This window comes from Hippocampus comes, unplaced genomic scaffold, assembly GCF_001891065.2.
Source record: "Hippocampus comes isolate QL1 unplaced genomic scaffold, H_comes_QL1_v1.1 scaffold228, whole genome shotgun sequence".
In the NCBI taxonomy this organism is placed as follows: Eukaryota; Metazoa; Chordata; class Actinopteri; order Syngnathiformes; family Syngnathidae; genus Hippocampus; species Hippocampus comes.
This window is the reverse complement of record NW_017805877.1, coordinates 692,160-712,079: the sequence shown is the minus strand read 5'-3', so window position 1 is coordinate 712,079 and position 19,920 is coordinate 692,160. Positions and strand designations below refer to the sequence as shown.

The 19,920-nt window shown below is 42.0% G+C and overlaps 2 protein-coding genes across 3 annotated transcripts in view; both read left to right on the top strand.

Annotated features, from left to right (window-relative positions):
• LOC109527138 (glycosyltransferase family 92 protein F13G3.3-like) overlaps nucleotides 1-2,207 on the top strand; it is a 12,022-nt gene extending 9,815 nt beyond the window's left edge. The window contains exon 4 of the mRNA XM_019888865.1: nucleotides 1,976-2,207. Coding sequence (XP_019744424.1) covers nucleotides 1,976-2,195 — 220 coding nt within the window. The 3' untranslated portion in view covers nucleotides 2,196-2,207. The remainder of the gene's footprint in view (nucleotides 1-1,975) is intronic.
• Nucleotides 2,208-6,280: 4,073 nt separating this feature from the next.
• LOC109527139 (microtubule-associated serine/threonine-protein kinase 3-like) overlaps nucleotides 6,281-19,920 on the top strand; it is a 46,349-nt gene continuing 32,709 nt past the window's right edge. The window contains exons 1-3 of one of the 2 annotated variants that reach the window (XM_019888867.1): nucleotides 6,281-6,799; nucleotides 11,703-11,791; nucleotides 15,470-15,542. In XM_019888867.1, coding sequence (XP_019744426.1) covers nucleotides 6,714-6,799; nucleotides 11,703-11,791; nucleotides 15,470-15,542 — 248 coding nt within the window. In that variant the 5' untranslated portion in view covers nucleotides 6,281-6,713. The remainder of the gene's footprint in view (nucleotides 6,800-11,702; nucleotides 11,792-15,469; nucleotides 15,543-19,920) is intronic. The other variant, XM_019888866.1, reaches the window with a different exon arrangement.

Genomic DNA, 19,920 nt, shown 5'->3' with positions numbered 1-19,920 from the left:
GTGGTCTGGAATTTGTAACCAAGTAAGGATTGAACTATGTTGACCTTTCTTTGTCTCTGATTTTTTACATAAGGGGAAGGACTGCCCGCCCCTCATTAATATAATTAACATACTATGCCTATATATACGTGAGACTGTATTTTTTCGGCGCGTCCTGATGAGATCTGAAACTCTCAGGAGCCCGAATCGATTCGTGTTGTATTGTGTTGGGTTGTGATAAACTGAAGAGAAAGACGACGTGGTGTTGGGTCTTCTTCCACTTTATAGAGAGATAAAAGAACCTGTGTCCAAGGAGAGCCAGAAAGAAACGAAAAGCTGACTCTCCTCAACAATTTGCTACTTTGGATTATTTTTGTTTTCAGGACTTTGTTTGTTTTGGATTTAGTTTTCCCTGTGTTTTGTAAATACAGTTTGTCTAGTTCCCCCTTTTCCTTCCTCCTGCCTGCTTTTTTGGGGTCCTCCTCCACCACATTCTTGACACCGCCACCCTGACGGCGCGCTGAACCTTCCGCCTCCTTTGAGCCGATCGCGACACGGAGCTATCAGGGAAATCGTAAAGTGATGGAATATCTTTTTATATCAACGAAGAATGGTGAACTAATGTCACGAAACTCAACACAGACTGCAGCCCGGACTTGGAGTCGCTGTTTCTAAACTGTAAGCCATTCTACTCACCACGTGAGTTCTCCTCCTTCATACTTGTGGGTGTATACATCCCACCGCAAGCTAACGCAAACACAGCACTACAAACGCTGGCTGAACAAGTAAACAAACTTGAGATAAAGCATCCAGAGTCACCCTATATCATTTTTGGTAATTTTAATAGAACTCCTCACTTCAAAGCTTCTCCAGCTCAGTGTGTCCTCTATGATCTGCCGGTGGATCCTCAGCTTCCTGACACCAAGGACACAACAGGTGAGGCTTGGAAGGACAACATCAACTCGCACCATCAGCATCTGGGCCCCCACAAGCATGCGTCCTCTTCTGCACTGTTTTTCTCCCTCTACACGAACGACTGCACCTCATAAACTCATAAAGTTCGCTGAAGACACCACAGTCAATGCCTCATTGAAGACTGCATACTGACAAGAAGTGGAGCAGCTGGCACTCTGGTGCAGCTGACATAACCTGGAGCTGAACATGTTCAAGACTGTAGAGATGAGTGAGCCCTTCAGGAAACATCCTTCACCACAGCTGCCCCTCACACAATCACAACTGGCCTGTGTCAACCGTCGAGACATTCAAGTTCCTGGGAATCACAGTCTCCCAGGAGATGAAGTGGCAGGCAACATTAACTCCATCCTGAAAATGACCCAGGAGCTGATCCTGAAGCTGTTGAGGAAGCACGGCCTTCCACAGGAGCTGCTGAGACAATTCTAGACAGCAGTCATCAAATCAGTCCTGTATTCCTCTCCCACAGTCTAGTTTGGGGTCGCTGCAAAAAAGGACAAAAAATGACTGCAACAGACAGTAAGCACTGCGGGGAAAAAAAATTATTGGTACGGCCTGACCCACTCTCGAGGGCTTGCACACCGCTAGAACCAAGACAAGGGCATGGAAAAACATTTCCAGCTGCACCCTTCATTTTAATTTGAAGCTTCAGGTAAACACAAGTCTAAGAGAAAAGTCTCCAGAGTGACTCTGAGAGAAGTGCGAAACAAATATCTTGGCAGGATTTTTTTATGCAGGGATAAGTGACTCTATACAGGAACTGTGCAATCTCAAAACAGTACGGTACTGCTGTGTTGAGCAGACAGTCAAGGGCGTCTCATTCTATCTCTACCGAGAATCATCATGTACAAGTGAAAGGCTCTTTGTTCAAAAGCAGGTGGCCACAATGAACAATAAAACTTTTATGCTGATGCTTTCTTCATAATTATTTTCCATAACAGCAGCAAACTGTTTCAAGTGCAGCAACTATGCCACAACACCCGAAACAATCCATTCAAGTGACAATTCTTTGTGCCTTTGCCAGGTTGGTGGAGCAGACGTCGGTGCACGAAGTGCTGAAGAAATCCGGGAAAAGCTACAAAGTCCCACGGGAAGTGTGCCGGATCATTCATGTCCGCACTCCTCTGCGCGCCTCCTTGAAGCTGGAGCAGCTGCACATGGACATGAGACTGTGGGACTTCCATCAAAAACTGATCCCCAGTGTCAACCAAGCTTTAAGGAGAGCGGGGCTGCTCAAAACTTAGCTCATGACTTATTATTTGGTGTACATGAGCTCTCCAAATGTCATGATTCTGTTTGTGACCAACAGGTGGCACTGTAGGGCTCCCTTTGTAGCTGCACACCTGTTGGACGTTATGTAATTAGTAGTTTAAAAGGACTCCCGCCCGACCACTCATTGTCGGGTCGTTGTGGCTGTTTGTTTGCTACTGTCAGGTTCGTTTCAGTCATGTTTCTGTTATTGAGAGATTTTAGCTTTTGCCATGGTTTTTGTTTGTTACTTTGGATTCGTTTTGTTCTTTGGACTTTGTTTTGGATTTAGTTTTCTCTGTCTTAATACAATTCTTCAAGTTCACCCTGCTCCTCTCTCCTGCCTGCTTTTTGGGGTCCTCCACCACCTTGCAACGTGACACCAAAAACTCATCGGTCCAGTATCTCAAGGCACCGCTGTACTTGTTTTTGCAGGTGCAGGTCAGCTGCTTTGTTCAAGGCACCCTTGGATGGATCGATGGACAGATGGATAGATGGATTTTTTGATTTTTATTCTATTAGCTGTCATATCAAGGTGAAGCCACAGCTTATCAAAATTGATCTCCTTAAAAAAAACATTTTTCAACAAAGAAATTCCTCAAAGTGCCAACACAAATTTCATGATCTCACAGTGTGAAATTAAGTCATGGAAAAAAACTAAACTTGTCACCAGAGGTGGGTGGATCAATACATTTTGCCGGTCTGTCATTCACCAGTGGCCAGGGAGGAACATTGTCCTTAAACTGTTTGACTATTTTCTCACACAGTTGTTCACAAAGACTTAAACCTTGCCTCATCTTTGATTGTGAATGACTGAGTAATTTTTTTATCCCCAACACCCACCAGTTCCCAGTTAGCCTGTTCACCTCTGGGATGTTACAAACAGATTTGTGATGAGCATTCCACAACGTTCTCAGTCTTTTTTGCCGGAAATTTTAGCCGGACATTTTTACGTTGTCACTCTCACATTCTTCAGTGAATGAAACTTTTTTTTTTCAAATGATTCAGTTCACTTAAAAGAACTGTTTTGCCCATCACTAGTTTTAAAACCTGACTGAGAATCTAATGTCAAGTCTCAGGTGTTATGTTCCTTCTTTCCTATTTAAACAACTTCCCACTTGCTTCAACTTTCACTGTGTTCTAAGTGGAATGGCAAATCATCCCCAGTCCAAACAGCTTGCACCGAGCACCAAGGACAGCCGTTTCGTCCCTCCAGAGACAGTGTTGGTGGCAATGGTTTCATTTTTCCCTCCCAGTGCTTTGTCTTCTTCTGCCACTTTCTTCTTTGCTTCCTCACTCATCTTTTTTTAAGTCCTCTATTTGCCCATGTCTGCCATTCTGATTGGAACCCATTTGAAAAGACTCCTGGCAAATGGAGAGAGCTGCTTGGGCGACAAATTTGGAGAAATCTGAAAGCTGCAGATCAGTGCAGGAAGTCATCCATTAAGAATTTTGGATTTTTTTTTTTTTTTAAGTGTTAATCATCAAATGTAAGAAACGAAATGTCATCAATGAAACTTCCATCTATCCATTTTCCGATCCGCTTTATCTTCACAAGGGTCGCGGGGGGTCGGGGGGGGGGTGCTGGAGCCTATCCCAGCTGTCTTTGGGCAGTAGACAGGGGACACCCGAACCGGTTTCCAGCCAATCGCAGGGCACACAGAGATGAACAACTATCCGCGCTCACACTCACACTCACACCGAGGGACAATTTGGAGTATTCAATCAGCCTGTCAGGCATGTTTTTGGAATGTGGGAGGAAACTGGAGCACCCAGAGAAAACCTACACAGGCATAGGGCGAACATGCAAACAAACTCCACACAAGCCGGAGCCAGAATCGAACCCACAACCTCTGCACTGTGAGTTCGACGTGCTAACCAGTAGACCACCGGGCCACCCTGGTTTAGTCATGATGATCAAATTGGCAGCAAGTGGGCACGCTGGAAGAGCCTTATACTGCCACCTCCTGGAAAAACACAAGAACAGAATCATGATCCAGCTCTCACACATTTAACAGATGACTGGCTAAAACAAATGGGACACTAAATTTTTAGTTGGCACAGTGCTTCTCGATTTTAATTCAGCTTTTGATATTATTGACCACAATTAGAAAACTGTTTTTATGGTTTTAAACTCTCAGTGAAATTTAATATTTACAAAACCAAACGTCTTGCGATTTGCTCAAATCATGCTCGAAGGGATGCATATAAAGTGTTTCTTTGAATGGAGTTCATATTGAACAAGTTAAAGAGGCCAGATTGCTGGGAGTTACAAGAGATGAAAGATGATCTTGGGCCACTCACATTAATAACATAGTAACAAAAATGAGCAGAAGCATTTCAATCATAAAACGAAGAGCTTATTTCTTTAACAGAACTACTAAGCAAGTTATACGATCTCTTGTCACATCTTGACTACTGCCCAGGAATCTGGTCTAATGATCGAAATGAGAACAAAATAAAATCCACCTTACCCAAAAACAGAGCCGTGATACTCGCTCTCCATTGCTCATTTTGGACCAGCATTGAGATGATTCGAATGAATTGTCATGGATGAGAGTTGGTGAAAGACTAGCTTGTAGTTTGATTCTATTAAACTTTCCTGGATTGCCTCCCTTGCCTCGTATACTTGTCTGATTAACCTTCTCCATCTCACATTGTATGTTGACTGGGACAGATATTTGGTTTATAAGAGGCATTCACTTCAATTCAGGGAGAGGAATGGACCTTCGACAGAACAGGTATCTTCAACAAGGAGCAGTGCTGCCATGTCTTTGACACTATCCATCCATTTTCTGATCCGCTTATCCTCACAAAGGTCACGGGGAATGCTGAAGCCGTCTTCGGACAGTAGGCGAGAGACACCCTGAACTGGTTGCCAGCCAATAGCAGGGCTCTCACTACTACTACGGTTCTCACGACCCCTGTAAACGGGAGGCTGCTGAGAGGATTGCGGATACGATTGAGGGACTGTGGAAGGCGGGAGTTCTGGAGGAATCAGACTCCCCCTTTAAAACTCCCATTGCCTGTTTGTGAGAGAAATTAATGGGTACTGTCCTTCCAGAGGGCTTTCTGTTGGGCCAGGATGTCGATGACTTGTTTGCAGGGAATTCAACCAAGACTTGCCTCAAAGTAACCCATGCTGTTTTGTCCTGCCTTGGAGATTTGGGGTTCAGGGTGTCCAGCAAGTAGCTCCAGTGCAATAGGCGACAGGTGACATTTTTAGGAGGAATAATCTTGGGTCAGGGCTCAACACTGATTCATTGATCTCATTGCTCGTCCATTTTAACTCACCTCAGACCAACAAATGTCAAACACAAACTATTATCCTCAGTCCCAGACCCATGTGGAGAGGATGAACTGCACATGCACCCAAAGAACGACTGGCGAAAATCTGTGCATACACAGGGCTTAATTGGCTCCAAGCCCTGCCCCTTCCTTTGTTTTCCAAGAGGCAAGCTGGATGGGGTTCACCCTTTTGAACTCCTGACTGTTCGCCGGATGCCCGGTGCAGCCTCACCCTTGCTTTTGATTCTATTGGGAGCAACTGTCATCTCTTGTGTCCTCACTTTGTGTTTCAGAGACCTCTGTCGCAACCTGGCAGGGTACGAGATTTATTTGTGCATTTTAACCCTCCGCTGAGAGTTAAGTGTGAGAGTATATGCATCTTTTGACCAGCAAATATGATCTCGATTTTGATGCTTGACCAGAAGATGTCAACACCCTGTCACATAACTCACAACTGTATAAAAGCGCTTGAAGTCAGATGGTTTGGGTCATCCTGCAAACTCTCAACGCTAAGATCGACGTAGATGATGACCCAGAGCTCTGTTGTAGGCATTCGAATCCTCTGTCAGGGAAATAAACTTGGTGAAGTTACGTTGAGTAATTCTTGCACAAAAAAACAAACTTAAGGAACCAGTAAATCAAAACGGGTGGATTTTAATTTAAGTTCCTTAATAAATAAGTAATAAGCAATATATATTGTAAAACATCCTTTAAACTTGACAGGCATTGCCGCCGTGACCCATTTCTCTCAGATTTTTGTCCGAGGGCACAGGAAAGCAACACCATTTCCTCCACCCTCCAGCGCAAATCTCTAAGCATGCGCTGTGCGTCGCTGCTGTGACTGCAGTTTTTTTTTTTGTTTGTTTTTTTTCCCTCCGTCACTCTTGATGTGGTGTTTTTTGTCGCTGTTGTCATTTGATAATGTCGCGTGCTTGCGAGGACAGACCTCTCCTGAAGCGTAACGTGTGACAAGGGGAGACCTCGAAGAACGGGCATGGCCATAGAAGCGACTCGTCATCACCGAGCTGGCGAGCTGCGGTTCGGGGCTCAATTTTTATTGAAGCTGAACGACCGAATTTGTGCCTTCGGACGTTGCCGACTCGCCAAGCTAAGATAACTGGCTCCAGCGGAGCCCCACCCGGGGGAGAATATCTGGCATGAACCGCTGGATGTAGAAGACAACTCCCTTACCTGGATTGCCTTTATCCGTGACAAACATCGCCACCATGGCTGACCAAAACCATTACTGGACGGTGCTACCGAGCTACAAAACTAGTTTTGTTACCGGGGCCATGATGAAAAGAACCAAAGGGTAAAATGATATTTAACAAAATGCTATGCTATTAGCTGTCTGTTGGAACCGTTTTGTCATGGCGTCTGCAGTATTCTTCTTACATTGTGTGTGGCTGTTGAATTCACCCGAGTTGAGAAATGTGCCTGTGTTCATTGAACATTATCCACACCCATCTGTCGCATAAAATGCCACTAAGTACCAGTGCTGATCGATATTTCGATGTTAGCTCCCCTCTGTGAGATGGAATTAGCTCTCCCCAATAGCAGAGAGCATATGTCCTCGGTTGTCCTGTAAAACGAGTTTGTGATGTTCCTATCGAATCTAACCTTGATTGTGGTTGCCTTATGTCCCTTGACCAATATAGAGGCTTTCAGTAGAATACCGGTGATGCATGGATTCGTATTGACAAACGCTGTTGCTGAAAACGGTTATTCTGTAGGAGTGAGTCATACCCTCACCGGCCACTTTATTGGGCATACCCACAATATCAAAAGCCATATGATACAAGAATTGTAAGAAAAACTAATACAGTAGTACCTTGACTTGCACTCTTAATTCACCTGTAACTCAGCTCATATGTACTATGAGGCCTTGAGATTCAAGTTGAATCAATTTCTTGGCCACACTGACAACACATTGAAATGAATGGCAGTGCGCTGGGCCTTGCCTAGAATTTAAGTGGGATTTGTATAGGCGTTTATTGCAGAGGATTAACATGATTGTGACTGATATCTGTCCCCATGTGTTGCTGCACCATTTTTTGTCAAATATGTTTTACTCAAAGGATTATGGCACAGCTGTGTAGAACAGGGGTCCCCAACCTTTTTTGCCCCACGGACCGGTTTATGTCAGACAATATTTTCAGGGACCGCCATTTAAGGTGTGGCGGAAATTATACAACAAAATAATATGGTATGAGCTGCATGAAAACTGTGGTGTTTTCGAAATATATTAATAAACACAAGGAGCATCTAATTTGGCCGCAACACTCTGATCGCTTTGGTAATGTTTAATGCCTTCAAAATACGATACAACGCAAATTCAAAGTGCATCAAAATGACGACTCACCACAGCCCTGAGCTTGATTTTCTGCAACCAGACGGTCCCATCTCGGGGTAATAGGAGACAATGACACCTCAAGTGTGTGGTTTATGTCCAGTCTACTTCGTAATTTTGTTTTAGTTGCCGTTGCTGCTGAAAACCCCTGCCTCACACAGGTAGGATGGCGGAAATAGCAACAATGCTATTAAGGCGATCTCAAGAGTATTCAGCCATAACTTTAATCCAGTTGTCTCGAACGTACTTTTAAGGCCGCCGTCATTTGCGATCTCCAGCAGTTTTTTTACTCATTTTGCGAGCTCCGGCGGTTTGTTTTTAGCGTAATCGGTCACGTGACGGAGAAGCGTGGCTTGACGTGTGTCAAGCGTGACACAGACGAATGTAACAGAGAATCCGGTAATTTTTCAAAATAAAACATCTTTCGTATTCCGAAATAAATAAAACGGAATTAAGGCAAGTTCTTTCTGTGCGGCCCGGTACTAAATGCCCTATGGACCGGCGGTTGGGGACCCCTGGTGTAGAAGGTTTATCATTTCCTGTGTTTGCGTTAGCCTTAATTAGTAGAATAGAGGCTAAGTTGTGGTTATTTTAAATACACAATGTTGAATTTACATTCTTTCATGTTTAGCTTGACAATAAACTCAAACTGAAGTCATGTACAGTATTCTATCTGACGCTGCCACCAGACAGTGTGTGAATCTCAAATTCGTACTCATAAATCCAAGCAAAAACTCTGCCAAATGACGGCCTGCCTCTAGAAAAACACAAAAAATGTTTTGCAATGTTTCTGTTCATGAGGAAAAAATACCACTTTATTGTTTAAAAGTGTGACACAAAAAAATCTAAAGGAATTTGAAGAAATAAAATTATTTATGTAGTTTAGTAAGGTGGACTGAGACGAACTTGGTATAGGGAATTCTGTGAGTAATTAATGCTCCCCCAAGCGTGATTATAATTGTCTGTATATATCAATAGTTGAAATCATATCCATCACAATGATACTTTCATCCCTTTGTGCTGATTTGATATTGAGCTGCAGATGGTTTTAAGTTGAAGTCAAAAGTGGATCTTTTCTCTTTTTTGTCCCTGGAGTGCCTCTGCCCATTTCAGTTCTTTGGTGGCATAATAAACATGCAAGTGTGTGCAGGGACATGTTTTTTTCTCTCCTGTGGCTAAAGGTCGGGCTTGACTGATACATTGGAGAGCTGTGAAAAATATTGCATAAGTAAACATATTTTAGATTATAAAATAAAATAATGATGGAGGGGCTTAACTGGAGGTGCAAAGATTTCTGACGAAGCTCTAGCATCATCTCACCCCGGTGTAACGCTTTCCCCGAGTGTGTGAATCTGCCTCAGCGTCAGCGGCGACCCAGAAATGTCAAGCGCTACTGACTTTCACATCCTCTTTAATTATTTTTGATCATCTGTCAGAGAGAAATAGGGAAATGGCATCAATATCTTCAGGATTAATCCGAGTTGATGCGACAAGTTATTGGGAGGGGAAATGGTACAACATCGGTACAATTTGGAAAACAATCAACATTTTGGCGGTAAAATATGCATTAAAAGTCGATTTACAGGGTTCTACGGGTCCTTAAAGTTCATAAAAATCCATAAAAGATAAGTTGTAAATTTATGTTCTTAATTTCCTTAATTTTCAGGGAAAGCTTCTAAAATCAATAAAAATCCTTAAAAATTAACCTGTGGTGTTCATTTCATTTGTTTATATCATTTTCCCCACTCTTCCAAGTAATAGTTTTGGCAGAAAATGCGCCTGGCGCCCTTCCCCTCAAACCCTGCTGTCGGGCTACATGCCTTCCAGGTTGCCGCTCTGCTTTTCCCGCCGTCTCCGATCAGTTCCAATGATGATCACGTGATCACTTCGGGTCATTTCGGGCCAATTTGACATAAAGTATGTCAAATAAAGGGTAAGCTGATTGCCCTGCTGAATGGAGAAAAAGTCCTTAAAAATGGCTAAATTAGCCTTGAAAAATCCTTGAAAGGTCCATAAATAAAAATAAAGTGGAAGAGTGGGAACCCTGATTTAGAATTGCATGGAGGGTCGTGTAGTACCGTTAATTATTATCGGAGTTGCTGTTTAATTGTTGTGACATGTTAGGACTTAGAGTTGATATAGTTCATGGTTTAGATCAGGGTTGCCCAACCTTTTTTGACCAAAGGGCTACTTTTCAAGCAGCCAATCTCCCACGATCAACCCGATACCACACGGGCATACGCACGAAACAGAAAAATAAAGTCGATACAAGAGTTTGTGCAAAGGAAATCACTGCCTTCCTTCGTAGAAACCTGACGTGGAGGCATCGGATGCACTTTTGCAGCGTGTTAACTGCATGTACATCACTAGCCTATAACTCACGTGTACAGTTTGAAAATGCCTCTCCTGGTGCTCCAAGATTGCCATTCTTTGCCAGTGCCATTGGCAAATTGCAGATGAAACAAACTTTGAATGAGAGTAATGCAAACAAAAAAAAGAACCCAAAAAAAAAAAAAACAAACAAACATCGCAACAGCTGTGATTGCAAGTTGCGATTGCAGACTGTTGACCGCTAACAACTTCCGGTGATGCAGGTCAGGTGCTACCGTAGGTTAAAGGTGACTTGCTTTTTTATTTTATTTTTTAAATACTTTTTTTGTGAAAGTAAAACTGATAGGATGCCTTGGGTGCAGTGTACACTAACACAAAAATATATAATATCGATAACACGAATACACACACACACACACACACACACAAATCTTTTTTTTTTTTTTTTCCATTTTCCCCTACACTCCTCGCCATTGACTTGGGACCAGTCTGTGAGCTACTGATCAATCACAATCGACTGGTTGGGCACCGCTGGTTTGGATGGTTGAGATGCAAGAGGCGCGTCTGCATTAACAACTGCAAAAACCCCAAGGGAGTGTAGAGGAATTTCCACTAGGGTGAGTTTTGACATCAGTCTTGGTGTGGGCTGATTATAGAACAGGGGGTCCAGCAACGTGGCCCACCGGGTAGCGCCAGGGACCAGGAGTAGCCTGTAGGCCTGTGGTAAAACAATGTGATTCTCTAGGGATGTTGTGGAAGTGAGTTTAAAAATGTCATCACTGGCAGAGATATAAAATGTTATTGTGAGAAATCATGAACATGATCCGTGTCTTCACATCTATGAATGTCATTGACATACACCAGCAACATTATTGAAGGTAATTTGAGCAAATTTGTGAATCGAACTGGTAGCCCTTCACATTAATTAATACCCAAGAAGTAGCTCTCTGCTTCAAAAAGGTTGGTGAACATCTGGCAGCTCAATCACACAAGCGGAATGACAGAGTTCAGTCAACTTCTCTGCTATGCAGGTCATGGTAATCCGCAGAAGTTTAAGTTGAGGCAACCAGATTCTCCTTGCTTGTTGAAGACATTTCACCTTGACAATTGTGCGCCGGAGTTCAGTTCAGTCAACACAATCCAGAGCTCATTTAGTTCAGAAATGTTCTGCTCATCCATGCTGATGGATGAGCAATGCTATGGAGAGAGTGCACAGTGGTGTCGTGCAAGTCAATGGGTGCATCTGGCCTCCTCAAAATGTCAGACAAGGCTTTTTTTTTTGTAGGATTTGATGCTCTAGCTTCAATCCAGTCATGGGAACACTTCTGGCTGTGTTATCAAATTGAATCAGTATGTGTGTGACATTGTTTATTGTTGGTCATATCCTCATGTATGTTCTTCATATATGGTACCTATTCGTCAAAACGAGTGCACTTTGTGCTTGAATTCTGCATAGATCGTGTTTGTGGAAGCGCCTTTCAAAAACAGATGTGTTCGATTTTTCGCTCTTAAATTTGTTTTCCTCCTCTCACAGTGCCCGTAACAACAAGAGAAGGAGTTTGGCGGTCGGGACCCCTTCGCCCACGCTCTCACGACCGCTTTCACCTCTCCCACTTGCCACAGGTACTTGTGTGTTAACACTTAGGTGCCATTTGAGATCTATGTGTAATTGTTGCTTGGCAGTCTCATTTGATGAACTGTGTGCATGATGATGATGGTTGTTGATCATTGCAGGGTATCCATATACAGTGCCATGAAAAAGTATTTTCCCCCGTAAGCTTCTTTTTTTTTTTTGCATTGTTTCCCCACTTTACTGTTTATAATCATCAAACAGATGTAAAGATCAGATGAAGATAACCTAAGTTAAGCATAAAAGGCTGTTTTTAAATGGCGCTTTTTTTATTTAGGGAAAGAAAATCTATTCAAAAGTACCCAACTATGTGAAAAAGTAATTGCAAAGGATTTCATAAAGCTACAAAAAAATGCCATGATCCAATGAAATTACAGATGAGATGAGAAATAAACCAATTGACATCTATCAGTCTGGAAAGGGCTACAAAGTAATACCTAAAACTTTAGTACTCCAGCCAATCACAGTGTGAGCCTTTTTGCACAAATTGAGAAAGCATGGAGCAGTGATGAACCTGCCCAGGAATGGTCAGCTCGCAAAAATGACCCCAAGATCTCAGCTATGACTCATCCAGGAGGTCACAAAACAGCCCGGGACAATGTGTCAAGAACTGCTGGCCTCACTTGCCTCACTTAAGGTTCGTCAGTGTTCATGAGTCAACAATTTGGAGGAAACTGGGCAAACATGACATTCATGGCAGAGTTCCAAGACCAAAATCACTGCTGACCAAAAAGAACATAACGGCTCGTCTTACTTTTGTAATACACATCTGAATGATTCTCAGGACTAGTGGGAGAATCATCTTTGGACTGACAAAACAAAAGTTGCATTTCAGAAAAAGAACCGTCTACCCACACCCTAACATGGTGGTGGTTGTGTGATGGTCTGGGGTTGGATTGCTACTTCAGGACCCGGATGACTTGCTGTGATTAATGGAACCAAGATTTCTGCTCTTTGCCAGAAAATCCTGAGGGCAAATGTTTGGCCATTCATTTGTGACCTCAAGCTGTAGCGTAAGTTCTGCATCACAAAAATGATCAAAAACAGAACATTAAGTCATGTTCTGAATGTCTTAAAAAACACAAAATCAAGGTTTTGGAATGGCCAAGTGAAGGTCCAGACTTGAATCTGGTTGAAATTGTGTAGTCTAAAAGGCCATTCATGCTTGAAAACCCTCCAGGGTTGCTGAACTAAAGCAATTCTGTTCTGTCAGGAAGAATGTGCCAAAATATCCCCACCAACATGTGAAAGACTCAAAGTTTCATCACCAGTTATTGAAAATGCTTGATTTGAATTGCTGCTGCTGAAGGTGGCCCAACCAGCATTTAGGGGAAAATCACTTTTTCACACAGGGCCATATACGGTGTTTTTGTTTTTTTCCTCCTCCAATCATGAAACCCTTCATTTCAAAAGTGCATATTGTGTTTATTTGTGTTGTCTTTGACTAATATTCAAATTTAATGATGGTAAACATTTAAATGTGTCAAATAAGCAAAGGAATCATGAAGGGGGCAAACATTTTTTCACAGCATTGAAGCAATGCTCGTTTTGGTGCGGAATGTCACAAGATTGTCAGTACCCTGTATTTGCCCTGTAGTGATATTTTGTTTATTTCCTGTCAGTGTATCCCAACGTGATAGAACTAAATTGCATCAAGAAGTCAAAGGATCTCCTAATGCTGAACTCAGACTACATGACTTGTCGTTCATGATGATCTCAATGTCAGATTATCTGACGTGGTCTCATAAATTGGTTCTGTGTCTTGGAGTGCGGGAGTGTCTGCACTGCAAGTCTGACACCGACCAGACCCCGGCCAATCATTGAATGTCACAGTCCAGAGCACGGTCTGACGGTACAGGTGGAAAAAAGAGAAAAGGGTCCAGGCAGCAGGGAAACAGTTTGTGGGCACACAGGACCACGGGGCAGAGGCGCATGGCTTGTGCTTCTGGCGAGTGATCATGCGAGTGCTGATGCCGCCGGGAGCGTGCCAAATATTTCAGAAGGAAAAGAGAGCGAGAGCACGCTGGTGAGGGAGTGACATGCTTTTCGCTCCATCACACACGCTCCATCACACAATCGGTCAAAAGTGACTTGAAGAAAAGGGAAAATATTGGAAAGTGTACTTAGCATTTCAACTGATGCTTTGTTTGCTAAGTAGAAAGGTACCGTAATTTCTGGACTATAGACCACAGCTGATTATAAGCCGCACCACTACATTTTAAAAGGAAAAAAATATTTTGTACACACATAAGCCGCACCTGTGTATAAGCCGCAGGTGCCCATATTGTAACATGAGATATTTACAAAGAAAGACTGTACACAGGCGGCCGTTAGAAAAGTCTTTATATAAGCCGCTTCATGAAATAAGCCGCAGAGTTGAAAGCGTGTGACAAAAGTCGCGGCTTATAGTCCAGAAATTGCAGTAGTTTACACTTTGAAACTCGAACCCTAGTTTCAAACCCTACCTTGAAACCCTAAGTCTTGAAACATGACTTTGACAACTGCTTGTTCCGGGCCTGCGCCAATTGACACAATCTCGACAGAAGCACGTGACGACCGGGTGAGGTATGGCCAGTGATGGATTTGTAGTGTGACGATCTCGCAAGTCACAGAACGATATCTATCTGCTATTCTGACACCGTGATCGTCGTGAACGACATAAAAAGTCCTATGGTTTGAGGAGGTTTTGCATCATTTACAGCCTCCACTGGTTTGAATTAGGGCTTGAACAACTTCACATTTTGTCAACGATTAATTGAGTATGTAATTTATAATAGAAATGAAGGGAATAGTTACATTGTGTTGTTTAAGTGTTCCCTTGATTTTTATTTTTTTGGAGCAGGATATTTGTTTCAGTTGTCACCTGGCCTTTGCACGCTTTTGCTTCCAAAACATGAGCTCGCTCACTCACTTTGATCTCGGTGAGACATCCATGTTGTTCATGCCAAAACATGCTATTGGCAATTAATCAGCTTCAAGTTATAATTGACATTGAGCAGCGTTAATGTCAACTTCTTGGTTCGACACCTAGTCTGACACTCACTCGAATGAATACAAACAGAGCTTTCTAATGTTTTGGAACATTTATTAAGCAGCTGTACATAATAGCAGCAGTCGCTGAATAATTTAGCTTTAGATTGAAGCCTTCAATGTATGCTGTACATAAGCAACATGATGAATAAAGTTACTGGTAAAACATGAATTTGGCATGATGCCCTTGATGATGTAGCGATGGCTTCAAAACAAAAACCAGAGATGCCTTTTTACTTGTCAAAATAAAACATTTCATCTTTGACAGAGTTGCCTTTGAAATGTATGATGTGCAGAGAGCGAGTTCAACAGAAATGGAAGACACAATTTTTTTCGAGGCATCGCAGCTTAATCGGCATAGATGGAGAAGGATGTAATTCTCATAGTACAACGGTCTGTCACTCATGCATGTCCTTTACATTTTATCATACCAACGAGACATTTACTGTGGCATGAGAAAGTAAGACTATGTCGACGTTTAATTGACAAAATTCCTTGTCATTCTAGTTCATTTGAAAAGGCCTAATATTGGCCAACATATTCCCCGGCCGAATAATCGGTCAGATCATAACGACGGTTCGCTTTGGTTAATTGTTAGAAGTTTGAAAGTTTTAAGTTTATAACTAAGTGTGTTTCTTTAGCTGGCAGCAGTCCTTCAGAAAGCCCCAGAAATGTCTCTGCCAGCGGCTCTTCTAACTTCCAGTTTGCCCGGAGGTAAGAGTTGCCTTATAAAAAATAAAATAAATTAAATTATCTGCTGACTGCTGACACGTGGTGAGACATTCATGTACAACCGATTGAATGGCGACCAAACAATCAAATATGCTTTGTTTGTATTTGCAAATCAAATAAACTGACTTCAAAAGATGACGATAAGAAAGGAAGACAACCAGAAAGGTGAGCAGACAATCCCATTCATGTTTCTGTTCCAGCAAGTTCAGGTCAGGATGAACCAGAACCACCGTATGGAAACAGCCTTTCTATTTTTCTTTTCAGGCTCCAGTCATCAAAAATACCGCCTGTGTTTTTGAAATAACACTTAACAGCATTTTAATGGAATGCCCTGACCTCTCCATTTTACCCTTGTAATGGAAAAAAAGCTCACAGAAAAGCAGCCCAACCAGCTGAAGAGCCTCAGGGTATCTTGCTGGTCACGGGTCTCGGATACAGCTGCAAGGCTGTGCGGCTGTGATTATGGGTGAAATTGCAAATCTTGCCCTCTCGAAGCACTTCTTTCAACACACAGGGGTCCAGAGGAGCATGGACCGTAATGGTGGGCAGCACAGGAAAAAAAAAAAGGGCTTTGATTTCAATTGTGGAGTTTCCGTCTTTTCATAGACATATATTCATTTATTTTCAACGCGACATCCTCATATGTACCCATGGAGTGATTAATCTGAAGGCCAAGTTGACTGACAAACAGTTCCGCCTGATGACGTACATTTGGGGCATATATGCCCCCCCCGGCCCCCCTCCAAAAATCCACAGAGTATATGTATGTTCGGCCCAGTAACAAGTGGCTACCGGTCAGCTGTTTTAATTACCATATTTCCCGCACTATTGGGCGCACCAAAAAGTCTTCAATTTTCTTAAAAGCTCACCGAGCGCCTTAAAATCCGATGCGTCTTTTGTATGGTCATTACGGTAATACCTAGACTCCAAGATGGCTCCTTCCTGAGACATGCTTCCAATGTTATAACTTGCTGTTGGTTCAGTGAACTGTGTCGTTGCTTTATTAAATAAGTTTGTGTTGCAGCTCCGAAAAAAAGGAGAGCTGTGGTGTTAATTTTTTAAAACAGTTTCAACAAATACAGGTACATCTTTGTCTATCTCCGTGTTTTCTTCCATTCGACTCGAGAGTTGTTCAAGACCACCACCGAAAAACGTAAACTAACGATTACTTCAATGAAATTACAAAAATTGAAAATAATAGATCAAAACTGAAAAGCAAGCGAGGATATAACAAAATAAATTCTTTTGCCCCCCTTGCAGAATTTATATTGTGATTTCATCATTTGTGAAGACACAACAAAGGAATAAATAACTACGACTGACATCTTGTGTTATTTTGACTTCAAGATGGCGCCGCGAGAGTGGCTGCCTTTCCAGCAGCTCCTATTTATTTTGTTCTTCTACTTCTTCCTCTCATAACTTTGCTTCTGTGAAGTGGGAATTTCTCCATTGTGAGACTATTAACGGTTTTCTTATTTTATCTTATCTGATTGTACTCTTGGAGCTACGATAAAGGAAATGCCAATGGGTTTTTCGAAGGCGGTCATGAATGCCTCTCGAGTTGACCGGAAGAAAAGAAGGGAAGAAGACGGACAAAGACACACCTGAGTTTGTTGAAAAAATGAGAGCTGTGGTTGTGGTTTTATTTTTTTTTTAAACGCAGACTTTATTAATGATTTTCACAGTCAAGTACTGTACATCTTTGTCCGTCTCCGTGCTTTCTTCCGTTCCACTTGAGAGGCGTTCATGGCCGCCTACGAAAAACGTAAATTAATTCTTACTTAATGAAACCACGAAGAAAATCAAGCGAGGAAATCACAAAATAAATTCTGTAGGGGGATATATAATTTATTTTGTGATTTCCTCGCTTGATTTTCTGTTTTGATGCATTATTTTCAATTTTCGTAGTTTCATTTAAGTACAGTAATAGTTAATTTACATTTTTCAGAGGCGGTCATGAATGCCTCTCAAGTTGAACGGACGCCTCTCGAGTTGAATGGAAGGAGCGTAGCACCATCTAGTGGACGCATTGTAGATTGCGCCTTTTAGTGCGAAGCGTCTAATATATGAAAAAAATTTTACAAAATAGCCATTCATTGAAGGTGCGCCTCATAATCCAGTGCGTCTTTTCGTGCGGAAAATACGGTAAGTCACTATGAGTAAGGCGAAGACATCATTACACATTGATTGATTCTGAAAAACAATACATGTCCTGTTGGCATTCAAATGCTGACAGAGTTTTGGAAACACTTCATTCATCCTGTCCAGAGTTTCCTAACAGCTCACTAAACACTAAGGAAGTACATCTGTAATGTACTGTCTCAGCCATCTCGTTACCTCTGCGTCCCACGTCCTAGATGCATAATTTTCCCGCGGGACGCACAGTTCCAAATAATGTGCGTCTTTGGGACGCAAGGAAACTTCTCAGTCAAAACAAAAAAAAAAACTACGGTAAATCTTTTTTCCCAGCAGCGATCGCAGTTGGACCATCGTCGCCATTGTTGTTTTGATCTCGCGTTAAGTAATCTCGCGTGACGTGATTTCCGTTCTCGCGAGACGAGATTGGCGAGGTCGGCCTTCACCTCGCGGGAAGCAGACGATTGCCAAGTTATATAACGTTAAAACAAGTGTTGCGAACAAGTGTTGCGAAAGTTTATTGCAGAGATATCACAGAGGAACCAGCTAAAGTTGGAGAGTTTTTTGCGATAAGTTGACTTTGAGAAAGCCTTGCATCATTGGAAGCAGGGTAAAGAGAGGAGAATTTATGAACTCAAAGACTGAACCATGGGATGAAATAAGAACCTATTTCTCAGCAAATCTTGTATGCCTGAATTATTAAAATTTTTGCAGCATTTGTTTATAAGAAATAAACCTATTATCAATGTATATTGTTGTTGTTTGTGTTATTATCATATGCAATTGAATAAGTAGACCATTTCAGAATTCGAAATTTGGGACTCTCTAAATCAGAGATGAAAGTCCTCCGGATTTTCCCGGAATTCCGGGTTTTTCAAATTTTTATGAAATTCTGTCCGGAGAATTGAGGAAAATTTGCCGAAAATTAATCCGGATATTAGTTGACAACATTGAACGAAGACGCGTTTGAGTTTGTTGTTTTGCTTTCACGAGTGTAGCCGTGTTCTAACACTAACACTTGTAACAGTAAAGAGATTTTCGTCTCTTTATAAACACACTTGCTAAACCCCAGTGGAACGAACACAAGACACCGTGGACAAAACAGTTGTCGTAAAAAATATATTTGGACAAAAAGGGAAACACACAGATTGGCAGAAAAACGTGTCCGTCCGACTTCGAGTGTCGTCTCGGCTAGCTTAGTTTAGCTGTTGTCTTGTGTGACGTTGTTGCGTCAGCGCTGTTGCAGGCCCGAGCCCGAAGCAAACCCGTGATTTCATATTTTATTTGGGAGGACTCGGGAGGAGGAGGGGTGATTGCTGATAACAAAGCCTGTTTTTTGGAATGAAATCTAAGTTAAACAAGACTGGATAAACATTTACATCTATTATATTTCTGTTTCTGATGATGAGGTTACATTAACGGACAATTTTCCATCATTGACGGATTTTTTTTAAGAGTGGACGGGGAAAATTTAAGGCCGTCCGTCATTTTGACGGGTTGAAAATTGGGCCATTCACCACAGCAGCAATCAGTGATGTGAAGGACGTATTTTTGCCAATGTTGTGTCCAAGGACCGGCAACCCGACAACACCCCTCCATCATAACCCTTTGCACTCCCTAACGCTTGAATGAAGTGTTTTTATTCAAAGAGTAGAACAGTCAGGGTACGTGTTATTTATACTGAGAAAAAGAAATAAAATCACATGATATACATTTATGAATTAATGTTTTAGTGCAGTAGTTTCTTAATATGAAGTAAATCAACACTCAACAGGCATGACATGGCACGGAACACAAGTTGAGAAATGACTTTGCATAGAAGTCAATCACTGACTGCAGAAAAAGCGGTAATCTCTCAGTGATCATTTTACAGTTTACCTGCAGCGAGTCCAAGGGACTCACTGATCAGAAAAGTATGAATCCCATTATGCATTGAGAGAGTCCCAAATTTCAAATTCCGAAATGGTCTACTTATTCAATTGAATATGATAATAACACAAACAACATATACATACAATTATAAACAAATGCTGCAAAAATTTAAATAATTCAGGAGCAGGCCTGAGGATTTCAGAAATTCATGGTAACCGTTTTTCGGTTCAGTCGGATTACCCAATGGGAAACCACGACAACTAATGTTGGGTTCCGTAAACGTTCATCATGGGAACCCATTTTTCTATTTTGACTGATATTGATAATCAAGAATTCTGAAACTCAAAAGTAT